This window comes from Erpetoichthys calabaricus, chromosome 1, assembly GCF_900747795.2.
Source record: "Erpetoichthys calabaricus chromosome 1, fErpCal1.3, whole genome shotgun sequence".
NCBI classification, from domain to species: Eukaryota; Metazoa; Chordata; class Cladistia; order Polypteriformes; family Polypteridae; genus Erpetoichthys; species Erpetoichthys calabaricus.
The window spans coordinates 14,078,360-14,095,595 of record NC_041394.2 but is presented as its reverse complement, the minus strand read 5'-3'; the positions used below and the strand labels follow the sequence as shown (position 1 = coordinate 14,095,595).

The following is a 17,236-nucleotide window of genomic DNA, read 5'->3' as shown; positions in this document are numbered from 1 at the left end:
AGACCAAGTAAGACATTTGCAGAATTTTCAGTTACTCTGATGGGGGCATTTGTTAGAATACTAACTTTATTGAGCTTCTGTAAATAACAACATTTCTCAAATAAGGTTACCATCTACTTATAAAGCAGTTGAAGCATTTCAGATAGATAACAGGAGGGGGCAGCAAAGCCATCTTTTACATTCCTCGTCTTTGTGGTGCTCTGCTCTGGAATGGGCGTTTGTTAAGAAAGGCACTACCAAGAGGGCATGGAAATGTAACTCTTAGGGTGGATAGCAGGGGTGGAGGTGGGATGTTGACTTTAGTTGACATCCAGGTGTAGAGGGTAATAATCCGCTGTATATGTCGACCAAACTCACCATCACGTTATGGGGAGACCCTCTTTGCTAGAAGGACTGTTGGACTCATTGACTTGACATCAAATCCCCATGAGAGTGTGTGTGTGTGTGTGAGAAGCGTGTAGAGTAAATAACATTAGAATAAATAACGTCTAGAATGGTGCTGACATCAGGCGAATGGGCAAAGCAAAAAATACTCTGTGCATTATTTATTTATTTGTTTGCTTTTTGCGTATTATTGCTGAATCAGACTGACTTATCAAACTCCGATTTTGATGCAAGTGATGTGGAAATCAAAAACGAAAAGGCAGGTAGCTGCCCCCCCCACCAGAAAGTACCTTTCAGAATATGAATTGTTAGAGAAACAAGGTTTTGGTTTGTATGTATGTTTAGGTATGTACAGTACAGTGGGTATAGAAAAGAACCCCCCCCCCCTTTGAAATATTCCCATTTTTTTTTGCTTACAGCCTTAAATGAACACACAAATTAATATTTTTCCCTGCTTTACTTACTCAATGCAATCTATAACATCAAGTGAAAGATACCAGAGCTACAGTTCAGAAGAATTACAAAAAATCAAGAACAAGAAATACTGAGATTAATAATGGCCCCCCCCCCCCTTGCTAAACTCAATCAGGTGTCAGTGCCCACCATTTCTATTGTGGTTACTGCCTTCCTTCCACCTGTGATCAATTGTAATGAGTGTGATTAGTGAAGCTCTTCCTGGACCATTCATTCCCTTGCTTGGCAGTGCCACTGACAGCAAACAACGGACTATGGGTGGCAAGACACTTTCAAAAGATCTCAGGGACAGAGTTGTGGACAGACATAAGGCAGAAGATGCAGATAAAAAAATCTCAAAAGGCTTTATCAATCCCAAGGAGCTCAGTGAAGTCCATCATAAAGAAGTGGCAAGTGTTTGGTGCTACTAAAACCCTCCCGGGATGCGGCCGTCCCTCCAAACTGGATGGAAGAGCAAGGAGGAAACTGGTAAGAGAGGCTACCGAGAGGCCAATGGGCAACTTTGAAGGAGTTACAGGAGTTGATGGCAAAGAGTGGTCATTGTGTGCATGTGACAACAATTTCACAAGCGCTCCACAAGTGTGTCTTGTTCAGGAGGGTCGCACTTCTCAAGCAAAGGCCACATGAAGGCTCGTTTGAGCTTTGCCAGAATGCACCTTGAAGATTCTGATACCAAGTGGAAAAAAGGTCTTATGGTCAGATGAGACTAAAATCAAACAATTTGGCCTCAACACCAAACGGTACACCAATGCAGCTCACCATCCACAACACACCATACCTGTAGTAAAGCATGGAGGTGGCCAGCATCCTGTTGTGGGGGGCTTGGGGCTCTCGTTAGGGTAGAAGGAAAAAAATCGATGGGGCAAAATATCAAATTCTGGAGGAAAACCTGCTACCCTCTGCCAGAAAGTTGAAGATGGACAGAATGTTCACATTTCAACATGACGAAGACTAGAAGTGCACAGCAAAACTGACCACACAGTGGCTGAGGGAGAAAAAAAGTGAATGTCTTGGTGTGGCCGGTCAGAGCCCAGACCTAAATATGTGGAAGGATTTGAAGACAGCAGACCACCAGCGCTCACCATCCAATTTGACCGAACTTGAACAGTTCTGTAAAGAAGAGTGGGGGGCAAATATTGAGTGGGCTCAATCTAGATGTGCAAAGCTGATAGAGAAGAATCCCAACAGACTCAAGGTTGTCATTAAAGCAAAAGGGGGGTCAACATAATGACACTTGGGTGGTGATCCCTTATTCATTTCCTCTTCATTCGTCTTGTTTTTGTTGTTATAATTCTTCTGAACTGTAGCTGTGATATCTTTCACTTGATGTTAGAGGTTGCATTGAGTAAGCAAAGCTGGGAAGAAATAGTGTGTGTGTGTTTTCACTTAAGGCTGTAAAGCAAAAAAATGGGAATATTTCAAAGGGGGGGGGGGGGGGGGGATTCTTTTCTATACCCACTGTATGTATGCATCTCAAATTAGAATATCATTGAAAAGTTAAAAATTTATTTCAGTAATTCGATTCAAAAAGTGAAACTCCTATATATCAGGGTTCCTCAATCACGGTCCTGGAGGGCCGCAGTGGCTACGAGTTTTCATTCCAGCCAGTGTGCTAATTAGAACTCAGTTCTTGCTGATAATGAAAGTTGGTGCCTTCATCCATCAAATACAAATTTTACTTACTTTGTAGATCAGAGGTCCTCATTTACAGTCCTGGAGATCTGCTATGGCTGCAGGTTTTCATTTTATAACCAATTTCTTTATCAGAACCCTTTTATTTACTACTAAAGCAAGACGTTTTTTTGGGCATAATTTTAGTTGTCTTGCCTGTTACCATTCAGAACCCTTTAATTGCCTATTTTAGCAGCTGCATTTAAGTTTTAATTGTTGCCTGTTTTCTTAACTAGACATTAGTTAATGCTGAAATGCAGTTAACCAATAAACCAGCAGCTCTCCACCTAGCATGCTTACCATGAAGTATCTGTGAAAAAAAATGTTTAGAAGTGAATGAGAGGGGAATTGGATGCACGCATTAACAAGCCAAACAGTTCAGTGCCATGTTTCATTATTGGGATGGACTGCTTTCTAATTAGGCAACTAGTTGGTATAAAAACCTGCAGCCACTGTGGCCCTCCAGGACTGATTGAGAACCCCCTGTATTATGTACAGTGCATCCGTAAAGTATTCCCAGCGCATCACTTTCTCCACATTTTATGTTACAGCCTTATTCCAAAATGGATTAAAATTCATTTTTTTCCCTCAGAATTCTACACACAACACCCCATAATGACAACATGAAAAAAGTTTGAGGTTTTTGCAAATTTATTAAAAAAAAAAAATTGAGAAAGCACATGTTATAAAAAAAAAAAAATTGAGAAAGCACATGTCCATAAGTATTCACAGCCTTTGACATGAAGCTCAAAATTGAGCTCAGGTGCATCCTGTTTCCCCTGATCATCCTTCAGATGTTTCTGCAGCTTCATTGGAGTCCACCTGTGGTAAATTCAGTTGACTGGACCGGACTTGGAAAGGCACACACCTGTCTATATAAGGTCCCACAGTTGACAGTTCATGTCAGAGCATAAACCAAGCATGAAGTCAAAGGAATTGTCTGTAGACCTCCGAGACAGGATTGTCTCGAGGCACAAATCTGGGGGAAGGTTACGGAAAAATTTCTGCTGCTTTGAAGGTCCCAATGAGCACAGTGGCCTCCATCATCCGTAAGTGGAAGAAGTTCAAAACCACCAGGACTCTTCCTACAGCTGGCCGGCCATCTAAACTGAGCGATCGGGGGAGAAGGGCCTTAGTCAGGGAGGTGACCAAGAACCCGATGGTCACTCTGTCCAGAGCTCCAGAGGTCCTCTGTAGAGAGAGGAGAACCTTCCAGAAGGACAACCATCTCTGCAGCAATCCACCAATCAGGCCTTTATGGTAGAGTGGCCAGACGGAAGCCACTCCTTAGTAAAAGGCACATGGCAGCCCACCTGGAGTTTGCCAAAAGGCACCTGAAGGACTCTCAGACCATGAGAAAGAAAATTCTCTGCTCTGATGAGACAAAGATTGAACTCTTTGGCATGAATGCCAGGCGTCACGTTTGAAGGAAACCAGGTACCGCTCATCACCAGGCCAATACCATCCCTACAGTGAAGCATGGTGGTGGCAGCATCATGCTGTGGGGATGTTTTTCAGCAGCAGGGACAGGGAGACTAGTCAGGATAAAGGGAAAGATGACTGCAGCAATGTATAGAGATGTATAGAGATGAAAACCTGCTCCAGAGCGCTCTTGACCTCAGACTGGGGCGACGGTTCATCTTTCAGCAGGACAACGACCCTAAGCACACAGCCAAGATATCAAAGGAGTGGCTTCAGGACAACTCTGTGAATGTCCTTGAGCGGCCCAGCCAGAGCCCAGACTTGAATCCGGTTGAACATCTCTGGAGAGATCTTAAAATGGCTGTGCACCCAACCTGATGGAACTTGAGAGGTGCTGCAAAGAGGAATGGGCGAAACTGGCCAAGGATAGGTGTGCCAAGCTTGTGGCATCATATTCAACAAGACTTGAGGCTGGAATTGCTGCCAAAGGTGCATCGACAAAAGTATTGAGTACAGGCTGTGAATTCTTATGGACATGGGATTTCTCAGTTTTTTTTATTTTTAATAAATTTGCAAAAACCTCAAGTAAACGTTTTTCACGTTGTTATTATGGGGTGTTGTGTATAGAATTCTGAGGAAAAAAATGAATTTAATCCATTTTGGAATAAGGCTGTAACATAACAAAATGTGGAGAAAGTGATGCGCTGTGAATACTTTCCTAGATGCACTGTAGATTCATAACACACAGAGTGATATGTTTCAAGCGTTTATTTCTTTTCATTTTGCCGATTATGGCCTACAGGTAACGAAAACCCAAAATTCAGTATCTCAGAAAATGAGAATATTGTGAAAAAGTTCTATCTTGTAGACTCCTGGTGTCCCACTCCACTCCGCTAATTAACCCAAAACTCCTGTAAAGGGGTCCTGAGCCTTGAAATGGTCTCTCAGTCTGGTTCAGTAGGCCACACAATCAGACCGCTGACTTGACGATTGTCCAGAAGACAGTCATTGGAGGGTCAGCCACAAAAGGTCATTGCTAAAGACGCTGGCTGTTTACAGAGTGCTGTATCCAAGCACATTAATGGAAAGTTGAGTGGAAGGAGCAACAGGGATAATAATGGCAGCTTTGAGAGGATTGTGAAGAATATGGGGGAGATTCACACAGAGTGGACTGCAGCTGGAGTCGGTGCTTCAAGAGCCACCTCACATAGACAGACGTGTGTATCCGGGACATGGGCTACAACTGTCACAGCACTCCTTGCGTCAAGCCACTCCTGAACCAGAGACCATGTCAGAAGTGTCTTACCTGGGCTAAAGAGAACACGGACTGGACTGTTAACAGCTCACTGGTCCAAAGTCCTCTTTTCAGATGACGGTCAATTCTGCATTTCATTTGGACATCAAGTCTGGTGGAAGAGTGGAGAGGCACAGAATTCCAAGTTGCTTGAGGGTCCAGTGTGAAGTTTCCACAGTCGGTGATGATTTGAGGAGCCATGTCACCTGCTGGTGTTGGTCCACTGTGTGGTCACATCAGCGTAGCCAAACGTCTACCAGGACATTTTAGAGCACTTTGTGCTTCCCTCTACTGACAAGCTTTATGGAGATGCCGATTTCATTTTCCAGCAGGACTTGGCACCTGCCCACACTGCCAAAAATCCCAATACCTGGTTTAATGACCATGGTGTGTATCACTGGACTTGATTGGCCAGCAAACTTGCCTGACCTAAATCTATCAAGAGGAAGAGGAGAGACAGCAGAGCCAACAATGCAGACGAGCTGAAGGCCGCCATCAAAGCATCCTGGGCTTCCATAACACCTCAGCAGTGCCACAGGCTGATCGCCTCCATGCCACGCCGCATTGATGCAGTCATTCATGCAGAAGGAGCCCCGACCGAGTATTGAGTGCGTACATGGACAGACTTTTAAGTAGGCCAACATTTCTGTATTAAAAATCAATTTTTTTTATTGGTCTTATGTAATCTGTGGTGGGTTGGCACCCTGCCCTGGATTGGTTCCCTGCCTTGTGCCCTGTGTTGGCTGGGATTGGCTCCGGCAGACCCCCGTGACCCTGTGTTCGGATTCAGCGGGTTGGAAAATGGATGGATGGATGGATGGGTCTTATGTAATATTCTAATTCCATCCATCCATCCATTTTCCAACCCGCTGAATCCGAACACAGGGTCACGGGGGTCTGCCGGAGCCAATCCCAGCCAACACAGGGCACAAGGCAAGAAACAATCCTGGGCAGGGTGCCAACCCACCGCAGGACACACACAAACACACCCACACACCAAGCACACACTAGGGCCAATTTAGAATCACCAATCCACCGAACCTGCATGTCTTTGGACTGTGGGAGGAAACCGGAGCGCCCGGAGGAAACCCACGCAGACACGGGGAGAACATGCAAACTCCACGCAGGGAGGACCCGGGAATCTAACCCAGGTCCCCAGATCTCCCAACTGCGAGGCAGCAGCGCTACCCACTGCGCCACCGTGCCGCCCAATATTCTAATTCTCAGAGTAAATTTTGGGTTTTCATTACCTGTAGGCTATAAATCAGCAAAATGAGAAGAAAAACGCTTGAAATGTATCACTGTGTGTGTAATGAATTTATAGAATACACGAGTTTCATTTTTTGAATTGAATTACTAAAATAAATTAACTTTTCGATGATATTCTAATTTATTGAGATGCACCTGTAAGTAATGCAAGTATGTAAGTAGTGTTACAGCCGATCTTAAAAAGCTAAATGTTAAAAGCATATCGTGTTTGGTTTGTATGCTTTTTAGAAAACAGTGTTTGGGGTTAAATATTCAGACGGAGAGAAAATAAAAAAATGAATTAGCCTTGAAAGAGTTAAAAAGACGATCTTGCTGTACTTACACCAGCCAGTCGACAGCCAGGATGAGCGAGATGTCATTGGTGGGCAGACCCACCGCTTCAAGGATGATTGCAAGTGTCAGGACGCCCCCTGCTGGGATACCAGCTGCACCTACGCTTGAAGCCGTAGCCGTTACCCTGCGGGGTGCAGAAAGAATTCACCATAAGAACACGTGCCAGGGACAGACTTTCCACTGGGGTGCCACACAAAACCCACCCATCTACTTACAGGATGGTGATGACCTGGATGAAGTTAAGAGAATAGTTGTTGAGCTGGGCTATGAAGACCGCCGCAACACACTGGAAAAGCGCTGCTCCATCCATGTTGACGGTAGCACCGATGGGTAGAATGAAACGGCTGATGCGCTTGGAGACGTGGTTCTTCTCCTCAACACACTTCATCATGAGGGGCAGAGTGGCTGAGCTGTATAGACAAAAATAAAAGAAGTGAGATGTGCCCCTTGCCAATGTTACAGATGTTCTCCAAATGTTACCGTGCACATGCAGTTACCTAGAGGAAGTGCCAAAGGCAGTGGCCAGTGCCGTCACAATACCCCACAGAAAGACGTAAGGGTTCTTGCGGGTAAAGATGAAGTAGATGACGGGCAAAATGATTAGGCCATGAATGATGTGGCCGACGATGCAGCAGATGATGTACTTGCCCAGGCTGGTGAAGAGTTGGACCACATCCTCCATTTCTACAATCTTCCCAGCCACCAGAAACATGATACCGAAGGGGGCATACCTGGCAAGGCAAGAAAGACGACGTGAACGGAGCACAAGGACTACACATACCCACGCCAGCCCAAACTGCAAATCTGAAGTAGTAACACCAGGCAAGTAGGAGGACAACTCGGAGGGGCCCACCTGATTGGAGGAGTGAGGTGACCAAAAAAAAAAAAACAGATTATTGTCAAAAAGTTTTCTATTGCACTTACAAATTGTTTGCCAGCAAAATGGGTGGGCTCCTTTTTTACTCCCGACATTGCATCACCCCCAGTGCAAGCTATTGGGAAATCCCTCAGTCATCAACACTTAACTCCCCCAGATGACGGACAGTTTTCTATTAGTGATTCTCCAAGCCATGGCATAACAGCATAGCGGTCAGCACTGCCACCTCACATATCCATAAGCTGGTCAGGGACCATGTAGAGTCGTCACATGCCCTCCATGTCTACACGGGGTGCCAGTTTTCCTCAAAATCACAAAACTAGACAAGTTAAGATAATCGGGGTGTCTACATTTCGCCACGAGGGTGTTAATGAGTCGAGACTGCAATGGACCACCATCACCCTGAACTGACTTGAACCGGTTTGTTATTCTGGGAGGTCTCCTTTAACATGGGGACCCCCTAAGGGTCAGGTCCCCCTGAAGGGATGCCTTTTATCTCTCTAGTAGAGGAAAGGCCATCCGAGTACAAGCCATACCCCTCATTTGTCACTTAAAGAGCCTCTGGATTTTATTCACAGATGACTCATAAGAGATAAAGAACAAAAGAGGGCACCACAAGGGTCAAGTCTTCCACTGAACAATGGGATCTGCACGGGTGCTGGAATACGGTGGCTGGCATTTGAACCGATTTTTTCTTTGTCTGTGAATTAATTAATGTGTTGCCACCACAACTTTCTGGTCAAAACCATTCAATGTGCACTGACAGAGCAAATGATTAGGAACATCTGGAACATTATTTAAATCAGCCAATCGTGTGGCAACAGCACAATGCATAAAAACTCGAAGGTCCAGGTCAGAATATTCAGGTAATTTTCACATCACACCAGGATGAGGAACAAAATGGGATCTCGGTGGCATCAACCGTGGAGTAATTGTTAGTACCAGATGGGCTGGTTTGAGTGTTGCTGTAACTGTAAGGGCACGGTGGCGCAGTGGTAGTGCTGCTGCCTCGCAGTTAGGAGACCCAGGTTCGCTTCCTGGGTCCTCTCTGCGTGGAGAGCACTTTGAGTAGTAAGAAAAGTGCTATATAAAATGTAAAGAATTATTATTTTATTTAATTATTAACTGTTGACCTCCTGGGATTTTCACACAAAGCAGTCTCAAGAGTTTACTTAAAATGGTGCTACAAAAAGGAAAATGAAAACATCCAGTAAGTGGAAGTTCTGTGGACGGAAACCCCTTGTTGATGAGAGGGGTCAGAATGGACAGACTGGTTGAAGCTGGTAGAGGGGGCTGTGGCAGCTGTGATCACAACTGAGAAAGGAATCTCAGAATGCACAACACATTGGACCTTGAGGTGGATGGGCTACAACAGGAGAAGAGAAGATTGAAAAGTGGAGGCTGCGGTGGGGCAGGGGGCTCACCAAAGCTGGACAGATGAAGACTTGGAGGTGGTGGGGGAACGTAGCTTGGTCACATGACCCTCGATTTCTTTAGAGGCGCACAAACAGTAGGGATGAGAATTTGGCAACGGCAGCACCAGTCCATGCATCCAGCCAGCCTGCCTTGTGTTAACAGGCCAGGCTGTGTGGGGGTAATGCTGTGGGGAATGTTGTCTTAGCACAATTTGGGCCCGTTAATACCAATCGATCATCTCAGTGTCATAACCGATTGGAGTATTGTTGCCAACTATGTGCATCTAAACTCTTTAAGAGTCCTGGTGCTTCCCGTTTGTGAGACATGGACGCTATCCAGTGGCCCGAGATGAAGACTGGACTCCTTCGGTATTTGGTCTCTTCAGAGAATCCTTGGGTACCGCTGGTTTCACTTTGTGTTGAGTCCCGAATGAGGCACATGACCTGCATTGTGAGGGAGTGTCAGTTACAGCACTACGGCCATGTGGCGCGATTCCCTGAGGGTGATCCGGCTTACTGTTGAGGACCCGAGTGACTGGACCAGGCCAGGTCAAGGGGATGACAGACAGACAGATGGTTATTTCTGGAGAGTGGGATCGGACCATGTGTCTGTCTAGGGGGTTGTTAACTGGAACCCCAAGCCGTTTTGTCGTCTGGTGGGTGTGGTGATGCTCTGTACCAGTACATGGCTCCCCCCAACCTGACCTGACTGGATGTGCATCCCTTAAAGTCCATAATTTACCCATCCCTTAAAGCCAACTTCCAACATGACAAGGCACCACGTCAAAAGAGCAAACCGGTTCCATGAACGGGACAATGAGTTTCAGGGTTGTTTTAGTGGCCTTCCCAGTCAAAGGATTCCAAATCCAGTAGGACACCATTGGGATGTGGTAGAAGAGAAGATTCACAGCATGAATGTGTAGTGGACAAATCTGCAGAAACTGTGCGATGCCATCATGTCAACATGGACCTCAATCTCAAACGCTTTCCAAAATCTCCTGGAATTCACTCCACAAACAACCGGGTATATTTTGAGAGCAAAGGAAGTCCTACCCTGATATTAATATTAGTGGTCCTAAGAATTTGCTCAGTGAGTGGATATTTGTGAGAAGAGAGGTTAGCACTGCCGACTTCTAGATCAGGCATCTTGGCTATGAATTTCTGATCTGATTACTATTGGTGTGGAGTCTGGATGGGTTTACTTCTGTGAAACTACATAAACGGCTCTAGGCATTATGGGACACTTGGCATTAGTTTTATGCATTCCTTGTTATTTAGCATCAAACTAGGAGTTTACAAGCTGCAGCTTTCTTTACAGTAACTGACAATCTGATGCGGGATATGGAGATCACATAACATGTTGAGCTCCTTATAGAATTCTGCATTAAATACAATGTTGGGCATAAGCTTCAACTCAGGCTTCTGTGTCCCTACAGTGTCCTTGTCACTTACCACATAATCCAAGACACGAGCACCATGGTCCCCTCATTGAAGGAGTTGAAGAATTTAATAAGGATTTCTCCTTCTTCCCCCAGCTTCCTCAGTGCCACTCCAAACACTATGGCAAACACCACCAGGCCCAGGATGTTCATGCCCTCAACTTCCATTCCAACAGGAACCTTCACACAAAACACAAACAGGTTCTAATCCTGCAATTTAAAATGAAACACTAAAGGCACAATGATCAGTCGCATCCGATCTGACGAAGCAGGCCTCGGGACTGCCAGCCGCTCACCTTCTCCGTGACAATGGTGGTATTGACGACAACTCCTGCCTTGGTGACATTCTTCTCCGTTGTGATCCATCGGTAGCTGGTGGCATACTGCAAAATACAAAATTCAAATCTTTTAGTAAAGTGCAGAACTTAAAACCTGCCAATCATGAGCTAATCATGGCACTGGAGAATGGTGACGTGTCTGATTAGCACACACAAGCAAGACTTTTCACTAGACTCTGTATGAAGAAGATACATGTCCTCATCACATGAGGGTTAAGAATGGATGCCTATGGACGTACTGAGCCTATGAGAGAATCATGGTGTGCAAGGTGGGCACCAGTCCACACAAACTAGGCCAGTTCAAAGATGTCCTCATCACTGGGCTGTGGACTGGATTTTTTTTGAGAAAACCCATGGTGAGGACAAAGATCAACATAGACAAGTGAGCAGGCGGAATTATGCATACACATTTTTATTTGGAGCTTGGGGATGTTTGTTATTTGCCCAAGTGACGGCCGGGCAAGAGGGACTTCAGCATCCTCACTTGAAGAGGAGGGCTGCCGTGAAAGGAGGTTAGGGAATGGTGGGGGATGCACTCACACTGGCACACGTTCAGTCCTACCGAAACATGATGAGATTTAGGATATAAAGCTGAATGTGTGTTTGTAGGTTTGGCTGGTGTGAAATTCCCCACCGTCACGCTTCCCCCCTGCCACATTTCACAGGGGATTTCCTATTTGTACAAGACAACATCATAGGCTGTCTTAGTTCCAAAATGAAGTTAGTGCTCACCAAGGGCAGTGCCACGTATCTCCATCGACATACATCTTATCCACCTTAATAAAGGGGACAAGTGTCTGCATCTGTGTGTCTGTCCAGTTAGTATGTCTCAATTATGGAGTATACCATTTGGTATGTGATTCGCAAACGCAGTGCTAATGTTTGTGAGGCGCCATCTGTCTGAATGACAAATGCAATGCATTTATTCCTACATGCATTCCAAAAAAAATTCCAACAGATGGTGCATGGGAAACATGAATGCTAAATACATGTAGGTCTACGTTGAATACTTAGATATGCTCCCTGTATAGGAGAGGCTTGAAATCTAGAAGATGTGTATATCTATGTACCCCTTCTCTCCACACACAAACACCCACCCACACAGAGTGAATTTAGAAATTATTCAGACCCTTCACTTTCTCTGCTCTGTGTTGCCAATTTAATTGTAAATGGAAATACATTTGCCATTTTTGCCCATCAATCCACACTTAATAACCCAAAAGAACAAAATGCACACGTTTTCTGGTTTGCAGAAAAATCAAAAACTGAATTCTCTCCTTATTTGGACCTTTAATGAGAATTCAAATCCTAACCTTTTTTCTCCATCAAAAGTAAACAGAACCGGGGTTCAAGGGGGTGTGGCTTCACCTAAAAAGGTATGGACTCCTGCTGTACTATACAGCCACTTTAAAATTTCTCCATGACCAAAAAGTGATTTTCAGATGCCATACACCACCAAAAAAATAAAAATAAAAAGGTGTACTCACCGACTGAAATGCAGCAGACACCAGATTCGATGGGAATATATTCCTGTGGAAAAGAAGGACAGAGTCTCAGTCATGTAGCGGGTGTTCATAATGCAGGACACACTGTAGCTGCCTGCATTTATTTAAAGCACCACACTGCCCTTTATTATGCCATACCAGCTACACACAAGCAAACCACACAGTGCCATTTATATCCAAAACGAGTAAAATCAGTTTGTTCATAGCAATCATTCAATCCACCAGAAGGTGGCACCAAACTCCACAAACCTGAAACACATTGAATCCAATTGCACTAACCTTCATTTCCATGACAGTCATTACTCCCATAAAACTAAAGCACTCGGATTCCAACGCTTTCTGCATCCATAAAGGGCAGCAGCATGGTGGCACAGTGGGTACTACTGCTACCAGACAGATCTAGCATCCTGGGCATTCACACACCTGATCATTGTCTGCCTTTGTCTACATTCTCTGGTGTTCATGTGGATTTTCCCTCCCAGTGTCGCAAGACTCACACTTTAGGTTTACACTAGCTTTATAGCTCTTCACTTTTAAAACCCGTCCTGCTATGCTTGTTCAAAACAGTTCCTAGACTGACGTTACTCAATTACATTGACCTCCTTAGTAAATCACTTTGGATAAAAAGCATCTGTCAAGCAAATAAATACAAATGAAGATTTACTGCAGGGCAGGCATTAAGCCAATTGGTGGCGCCAAATCCCACACTTTATTAACCACCTTGGCATTAACCAAGGGGACATCTCTGAGAACGTCCTTAAGTTGTCCAGCCATATTTCTCACAAGGCTTGAGAAGATCTGCAGACAAGAATGGCAGAAAAATCCCCCAAATCCAGGAGTGTGACGCTTGTCACAACAAACCGAAGAAGACTCCCATCTGGAATCGCCGACAAAGGGGCTTCAGCGAAGTGCCAAGCAGAGGGTCCGAATACTCAATGTGACGTTTCAGTTTATTATTAAATAAATTTGGCGAAACATTCGAAATGTGAGTTTTTGATTGGTCATTCTGGGGTATAGAGTGCTGCTTGAAGTGGGGGGGAGGGGGCGCATAAATTTAAATATTAACACAACATAACAGAATGTGAAATACACGAAGGGGTCTGAATACGCACCATATATTCCGGACCTGCCACTTATTTCTTCTCATTTAGACAATTTACACCAAGTGGCAGTTTATTAGGTACGCCCGTCTAATGGGGTGTTGGGCCTCCTTCAGCACACCATTAATTGCTTTGGCCACGGATTTTACGAGATGCTGGATGTGCAGCTCAGGAACGTTGGAACCCACAGTTGCGGCCAGTCGGATGGCCGCCCAGGTCTTGTGGCTCACCCCCCCCCATTCCTCCCCACACCCCCCCGCCTCCACTTCACCCCAAAAGGTGATCAACAGGGATGAGGCGCTGGGCCCATGAAGATAAAGAGGAACACTTGTTTTGTCGGGCTCCCAGAAGCCTCTGGTGACAAGCTTCGCATCATGATGTGTTCTGAAGCGGGCAGGAAGAAGTGCCCGCCAAACACGCCGTCTGCCCAATTTAAGCGACACACATGCAACCACTATATAGGGACGTGTGATGTGCAGAACTTTTTGTACCTAATAAACTGGCCAAACAATGTGCAAAAAAAATAAATAAATCACAAATGTTGAATTTTGATGGGTGGAGGATCACCTCACTGAACTGGATTAGTACCAGCGAGTGGGCCACCCGGGAAGTACACGACAGACACTCCCATGTTAACCCGTATTTGAATTATGGCTAACTTTATTTTATTTTCAATCTCCAGTTAAGAATTCTCACCATTAATGCGACTTTTCATAAAGGTAAATAAGACCACCTATGATAAATATAACCAGAGGCTCCCACACTGAAGGGGTTAAGTTGGGTCATGGGAACAAAAATAGAAAGCAGGTAGGCAGGCTGATACAGCCAGTATGTGGGGGGGGGTCCAGAATTCATCCCTGGCATGAGGAGCATTTTGACACAAGACCAAACTTAACATTCTATAAAAAAAAACTATCCCAAGACACATGAGCTCCCTGGCACCTCTGTGTATTTTACACCTTTATGGCACACAATTGGAAAGTGGGCAGCCCTGGGGTGGACAGTCCAGTGCCTTAGCCACAATGCCACCCTACAAAGCAAGGACCGAGATTGAAAAACGAATCCTGTAAGAGGGACACTCTCTCTCTGCCAATTTAACAGACATTTTCTGGGCACATTCACGTTGGCGGGAAACTGTTCAAGTGGGGACCTTTTTCACTGCTACACCGCTAAACACAGATTTGTTGCACTAGGGCTCTTTTTCACTGCTACACCACCAAATAGGTATGCCGTGCAGTGAAAATGGACAGAGAGCACTCCGAAACTTTTGTCGAAAAAAAGGAGTCACGTCCGTTGCCTGGAGATACTTTAGTTTTAAAAGGTCAGATGTGTAAATACTGTTTCTATACTACTGGATAATACTGCAAGCCAAGTTGTACTTGTTTTTGTACTTGCTAGTGTATGTTTTGCTTGTATTTATCCTGCGATGTGCTGGCGACTCGTTCAGAGATGGGCGCAACTCTGAATGGATGGCATAATTAAACATGTAGAACGAAGATATTTTTAAAGTTCTGAACACTCCGTCGGCTAAGTTAATAACTAGTTTTAACCCCTTAACCGCCCTCTGCCGGATATATCCGGCATCGTTGTTTTATTGCTAACGCCATACTGCCGGAATTATCCGGCACATTTGCCTATGGTTATATGAATGCCTGGCGCGTAGTATAACTGACGGTTTGGCATGGGTATTATTACTACATTGTATTTCGACAACTCTGTGGTTGTTTTGGCCGGTTATGTGACGTGATTCGGAAGTGACAGCTGTGAATATGGCGAAACGTAAACTGACTTCAAGTGAGGCTTTGCAGGCAATTTTGGACAATTCTGATCATGATTGTAGCAGTTCTGAAGAAGATTTTAGCGACAATGATGAGCAGCAACGTGCGCTGCATGATACTGTGAATGAAGACGCATCGGATGACGGCGATGAGTGGGTGTATCCCCAGCATCTCAACTGGACTGCTGCCCGAGGTGAACTACCTTTTCTGCATCCGTTTGAGGCAACGTGTGGCTTTACTGTTGATGTAAACAATTACACTGCTGAGCAGTTTTATGAGCTGTTTGTGTCACCTGATTTGATCAGACATTTTGCTCATCAGACAAATCTGTATGCAGCACAGTTTATTGAGAAAAATCCCAATTTACCTCCACATTCCCGTGTTCATGCTTGGGTAGACACTGATGAAAACGAAATGAAAAAATTCATTGGGATTTTGATGTTGATGGGAATAATCAGAAAACCAGATATTGAGATGTACTGGTCTACAGATCCTATGTATGCAACACCTATTTTTGCAGCTGTCATGACACGTAACCGATTCTCTTTGCTGCTGAAATTCTTTCATTTGAATGACAACAGAAATGAGCCAGATAAGAAAGATCCAAACCGCGACCGCTTGTTCAAGCTACGTCCTTTGATTGATCATTTATTTGAAGCATTTCAGTTGCCCTACATGCCAGGACCGTCAGTTGAAGTTGGTGAAAGTTTATTGTTGTGGAAGGGCCGCTTACAGTTTCGACAGTATCTACCATTGAAAAGGGCACGGTTTGGTATCAGATGTTTTGCTTAGCTGAGAATTCAGATTACATTTATAGATTTCGTGTATACACTGGCAAAGAGGATCCTATGAGTAGTATTTCAGCAGTGTTGCCAGATGAATGTAAGGACTTTGGACTTTCAGAGAAAATTGTTGTGTACCTTGCCCTACCACTATTGGACAATGGGTACACCATTTGGATGGATAACTGGTACTCCAGTTGTATGTGTTTGCCCATTTCTAGAACTTGCACAACATTTAGTGGTCAATACTGCTTGAATAAATGTAAAAAAGTAAAAAAACGAAAATTGTTCAGATTTCGCCTGGCGTGGGAAATATTTAGGGAGTTGGCGGTTAAAGGGTTAATTTCACAAAGACGTTTATCGTGTGGTGATTGGTAATGTGAAGAAAGAAAAAGGAAAGATAGGAACTGGGGTTTTGGTAGAGAGCAGGAATATCATGAAGTGAATGGATTCTGTGAGGTGATTGCTGCAGGCGCCTGCTCTTAGTGTGGAGGAAGTCAGTTTAAGAAGCGTAGTGATTAACGACTGGGTCGGGGAACACTTAACACAAAGTATTTGATGTGCTGCATTAACTTGTGACGGGGTTTGAAAAAATCTAGTAAATTAAACATTGATTTTAGGATGAAGTTTAGTTTACAACATTCTACTTTAATTATAAAATAAACTATGAGAATAAAGTGGAGATGTCGACTTTAATCTTGACATAGTCAACATGTCGAATTTATTCTCGACATATAGTTTGTTTTTTTTCTTCCGTGTCCATATTTTTTTTTTCTTCGCAGTGGCCCTAATGCGCTTCCATAGGGCTATACCACAAACAGCATTATAAATGCAAGTCCATCCATCCATTTTCCAACCCGCTGAATCCGAACACAGGGTCACGGGGGTCTGCTGGAGCCAATCCCAGCCAACACAGGGCACAAGGCAGGAACCAATCCTGGGCAGGGTGCCAACCCACCGCAGGACACACACAAACACACCCACACACCAAGCACACACTGGGGACAATTTAGAATCACCAATCCACCTAACCTGCATGTCTTTGGACCGTGGGAGGAAACCGGAGCGCCCGGAGGAAACCCACGCAGACACGGGGAGAACATGCAAACTCCACACAGGGAGGACCCGGGAAGCGAACCTGGGTCTCCTAACTGC

At 44.7% G+C, this 17,236-nt stretch overlaps 1 protein-coding gene across 1 annotated transcript in view; it reads right to left on the bottom strand.

Annotated features, from left to right (window-relative positions):
- slc1a5 (solute carrier family 1 member 5) overlaps positions 1 to 17,236 on the bottom strand; it is a 34,246-nt gene that overhangs the window by 2,361 nt on the left and 14,649 nt on the right. The window contains exons 2-7 of the mRNA XM_028791010.2: positions 12,404 to 12,446; positions 10,875 to 10,961; positions 10,592 to 10,758; positions 7,345 to 7,578; positions 7,063 to 7,257; positions 6,837 to 6,971 (exon numbers count right to left, since the gene is read on the bottom strand). Coding sequence (XP_028646843.2) covers positions 6,837 to 6,971; positions 7,063 to 7,257; positions 7,345 to 7,578; positions 10,592 to 10,758; positions 10,875 to 10,961; positions 12,404 to 12,446 — 861 coding nt within the window. The remainder of the gene's footprint in view (positions 1 to 6,836; positions 6,972 to 7,062; positions 7,258 to 7,344; positions 7,579 to 10,591; positions 10,759 to 10,874; positions 10,962 to 12,403; positions 12,447 to 17,236) is intronic.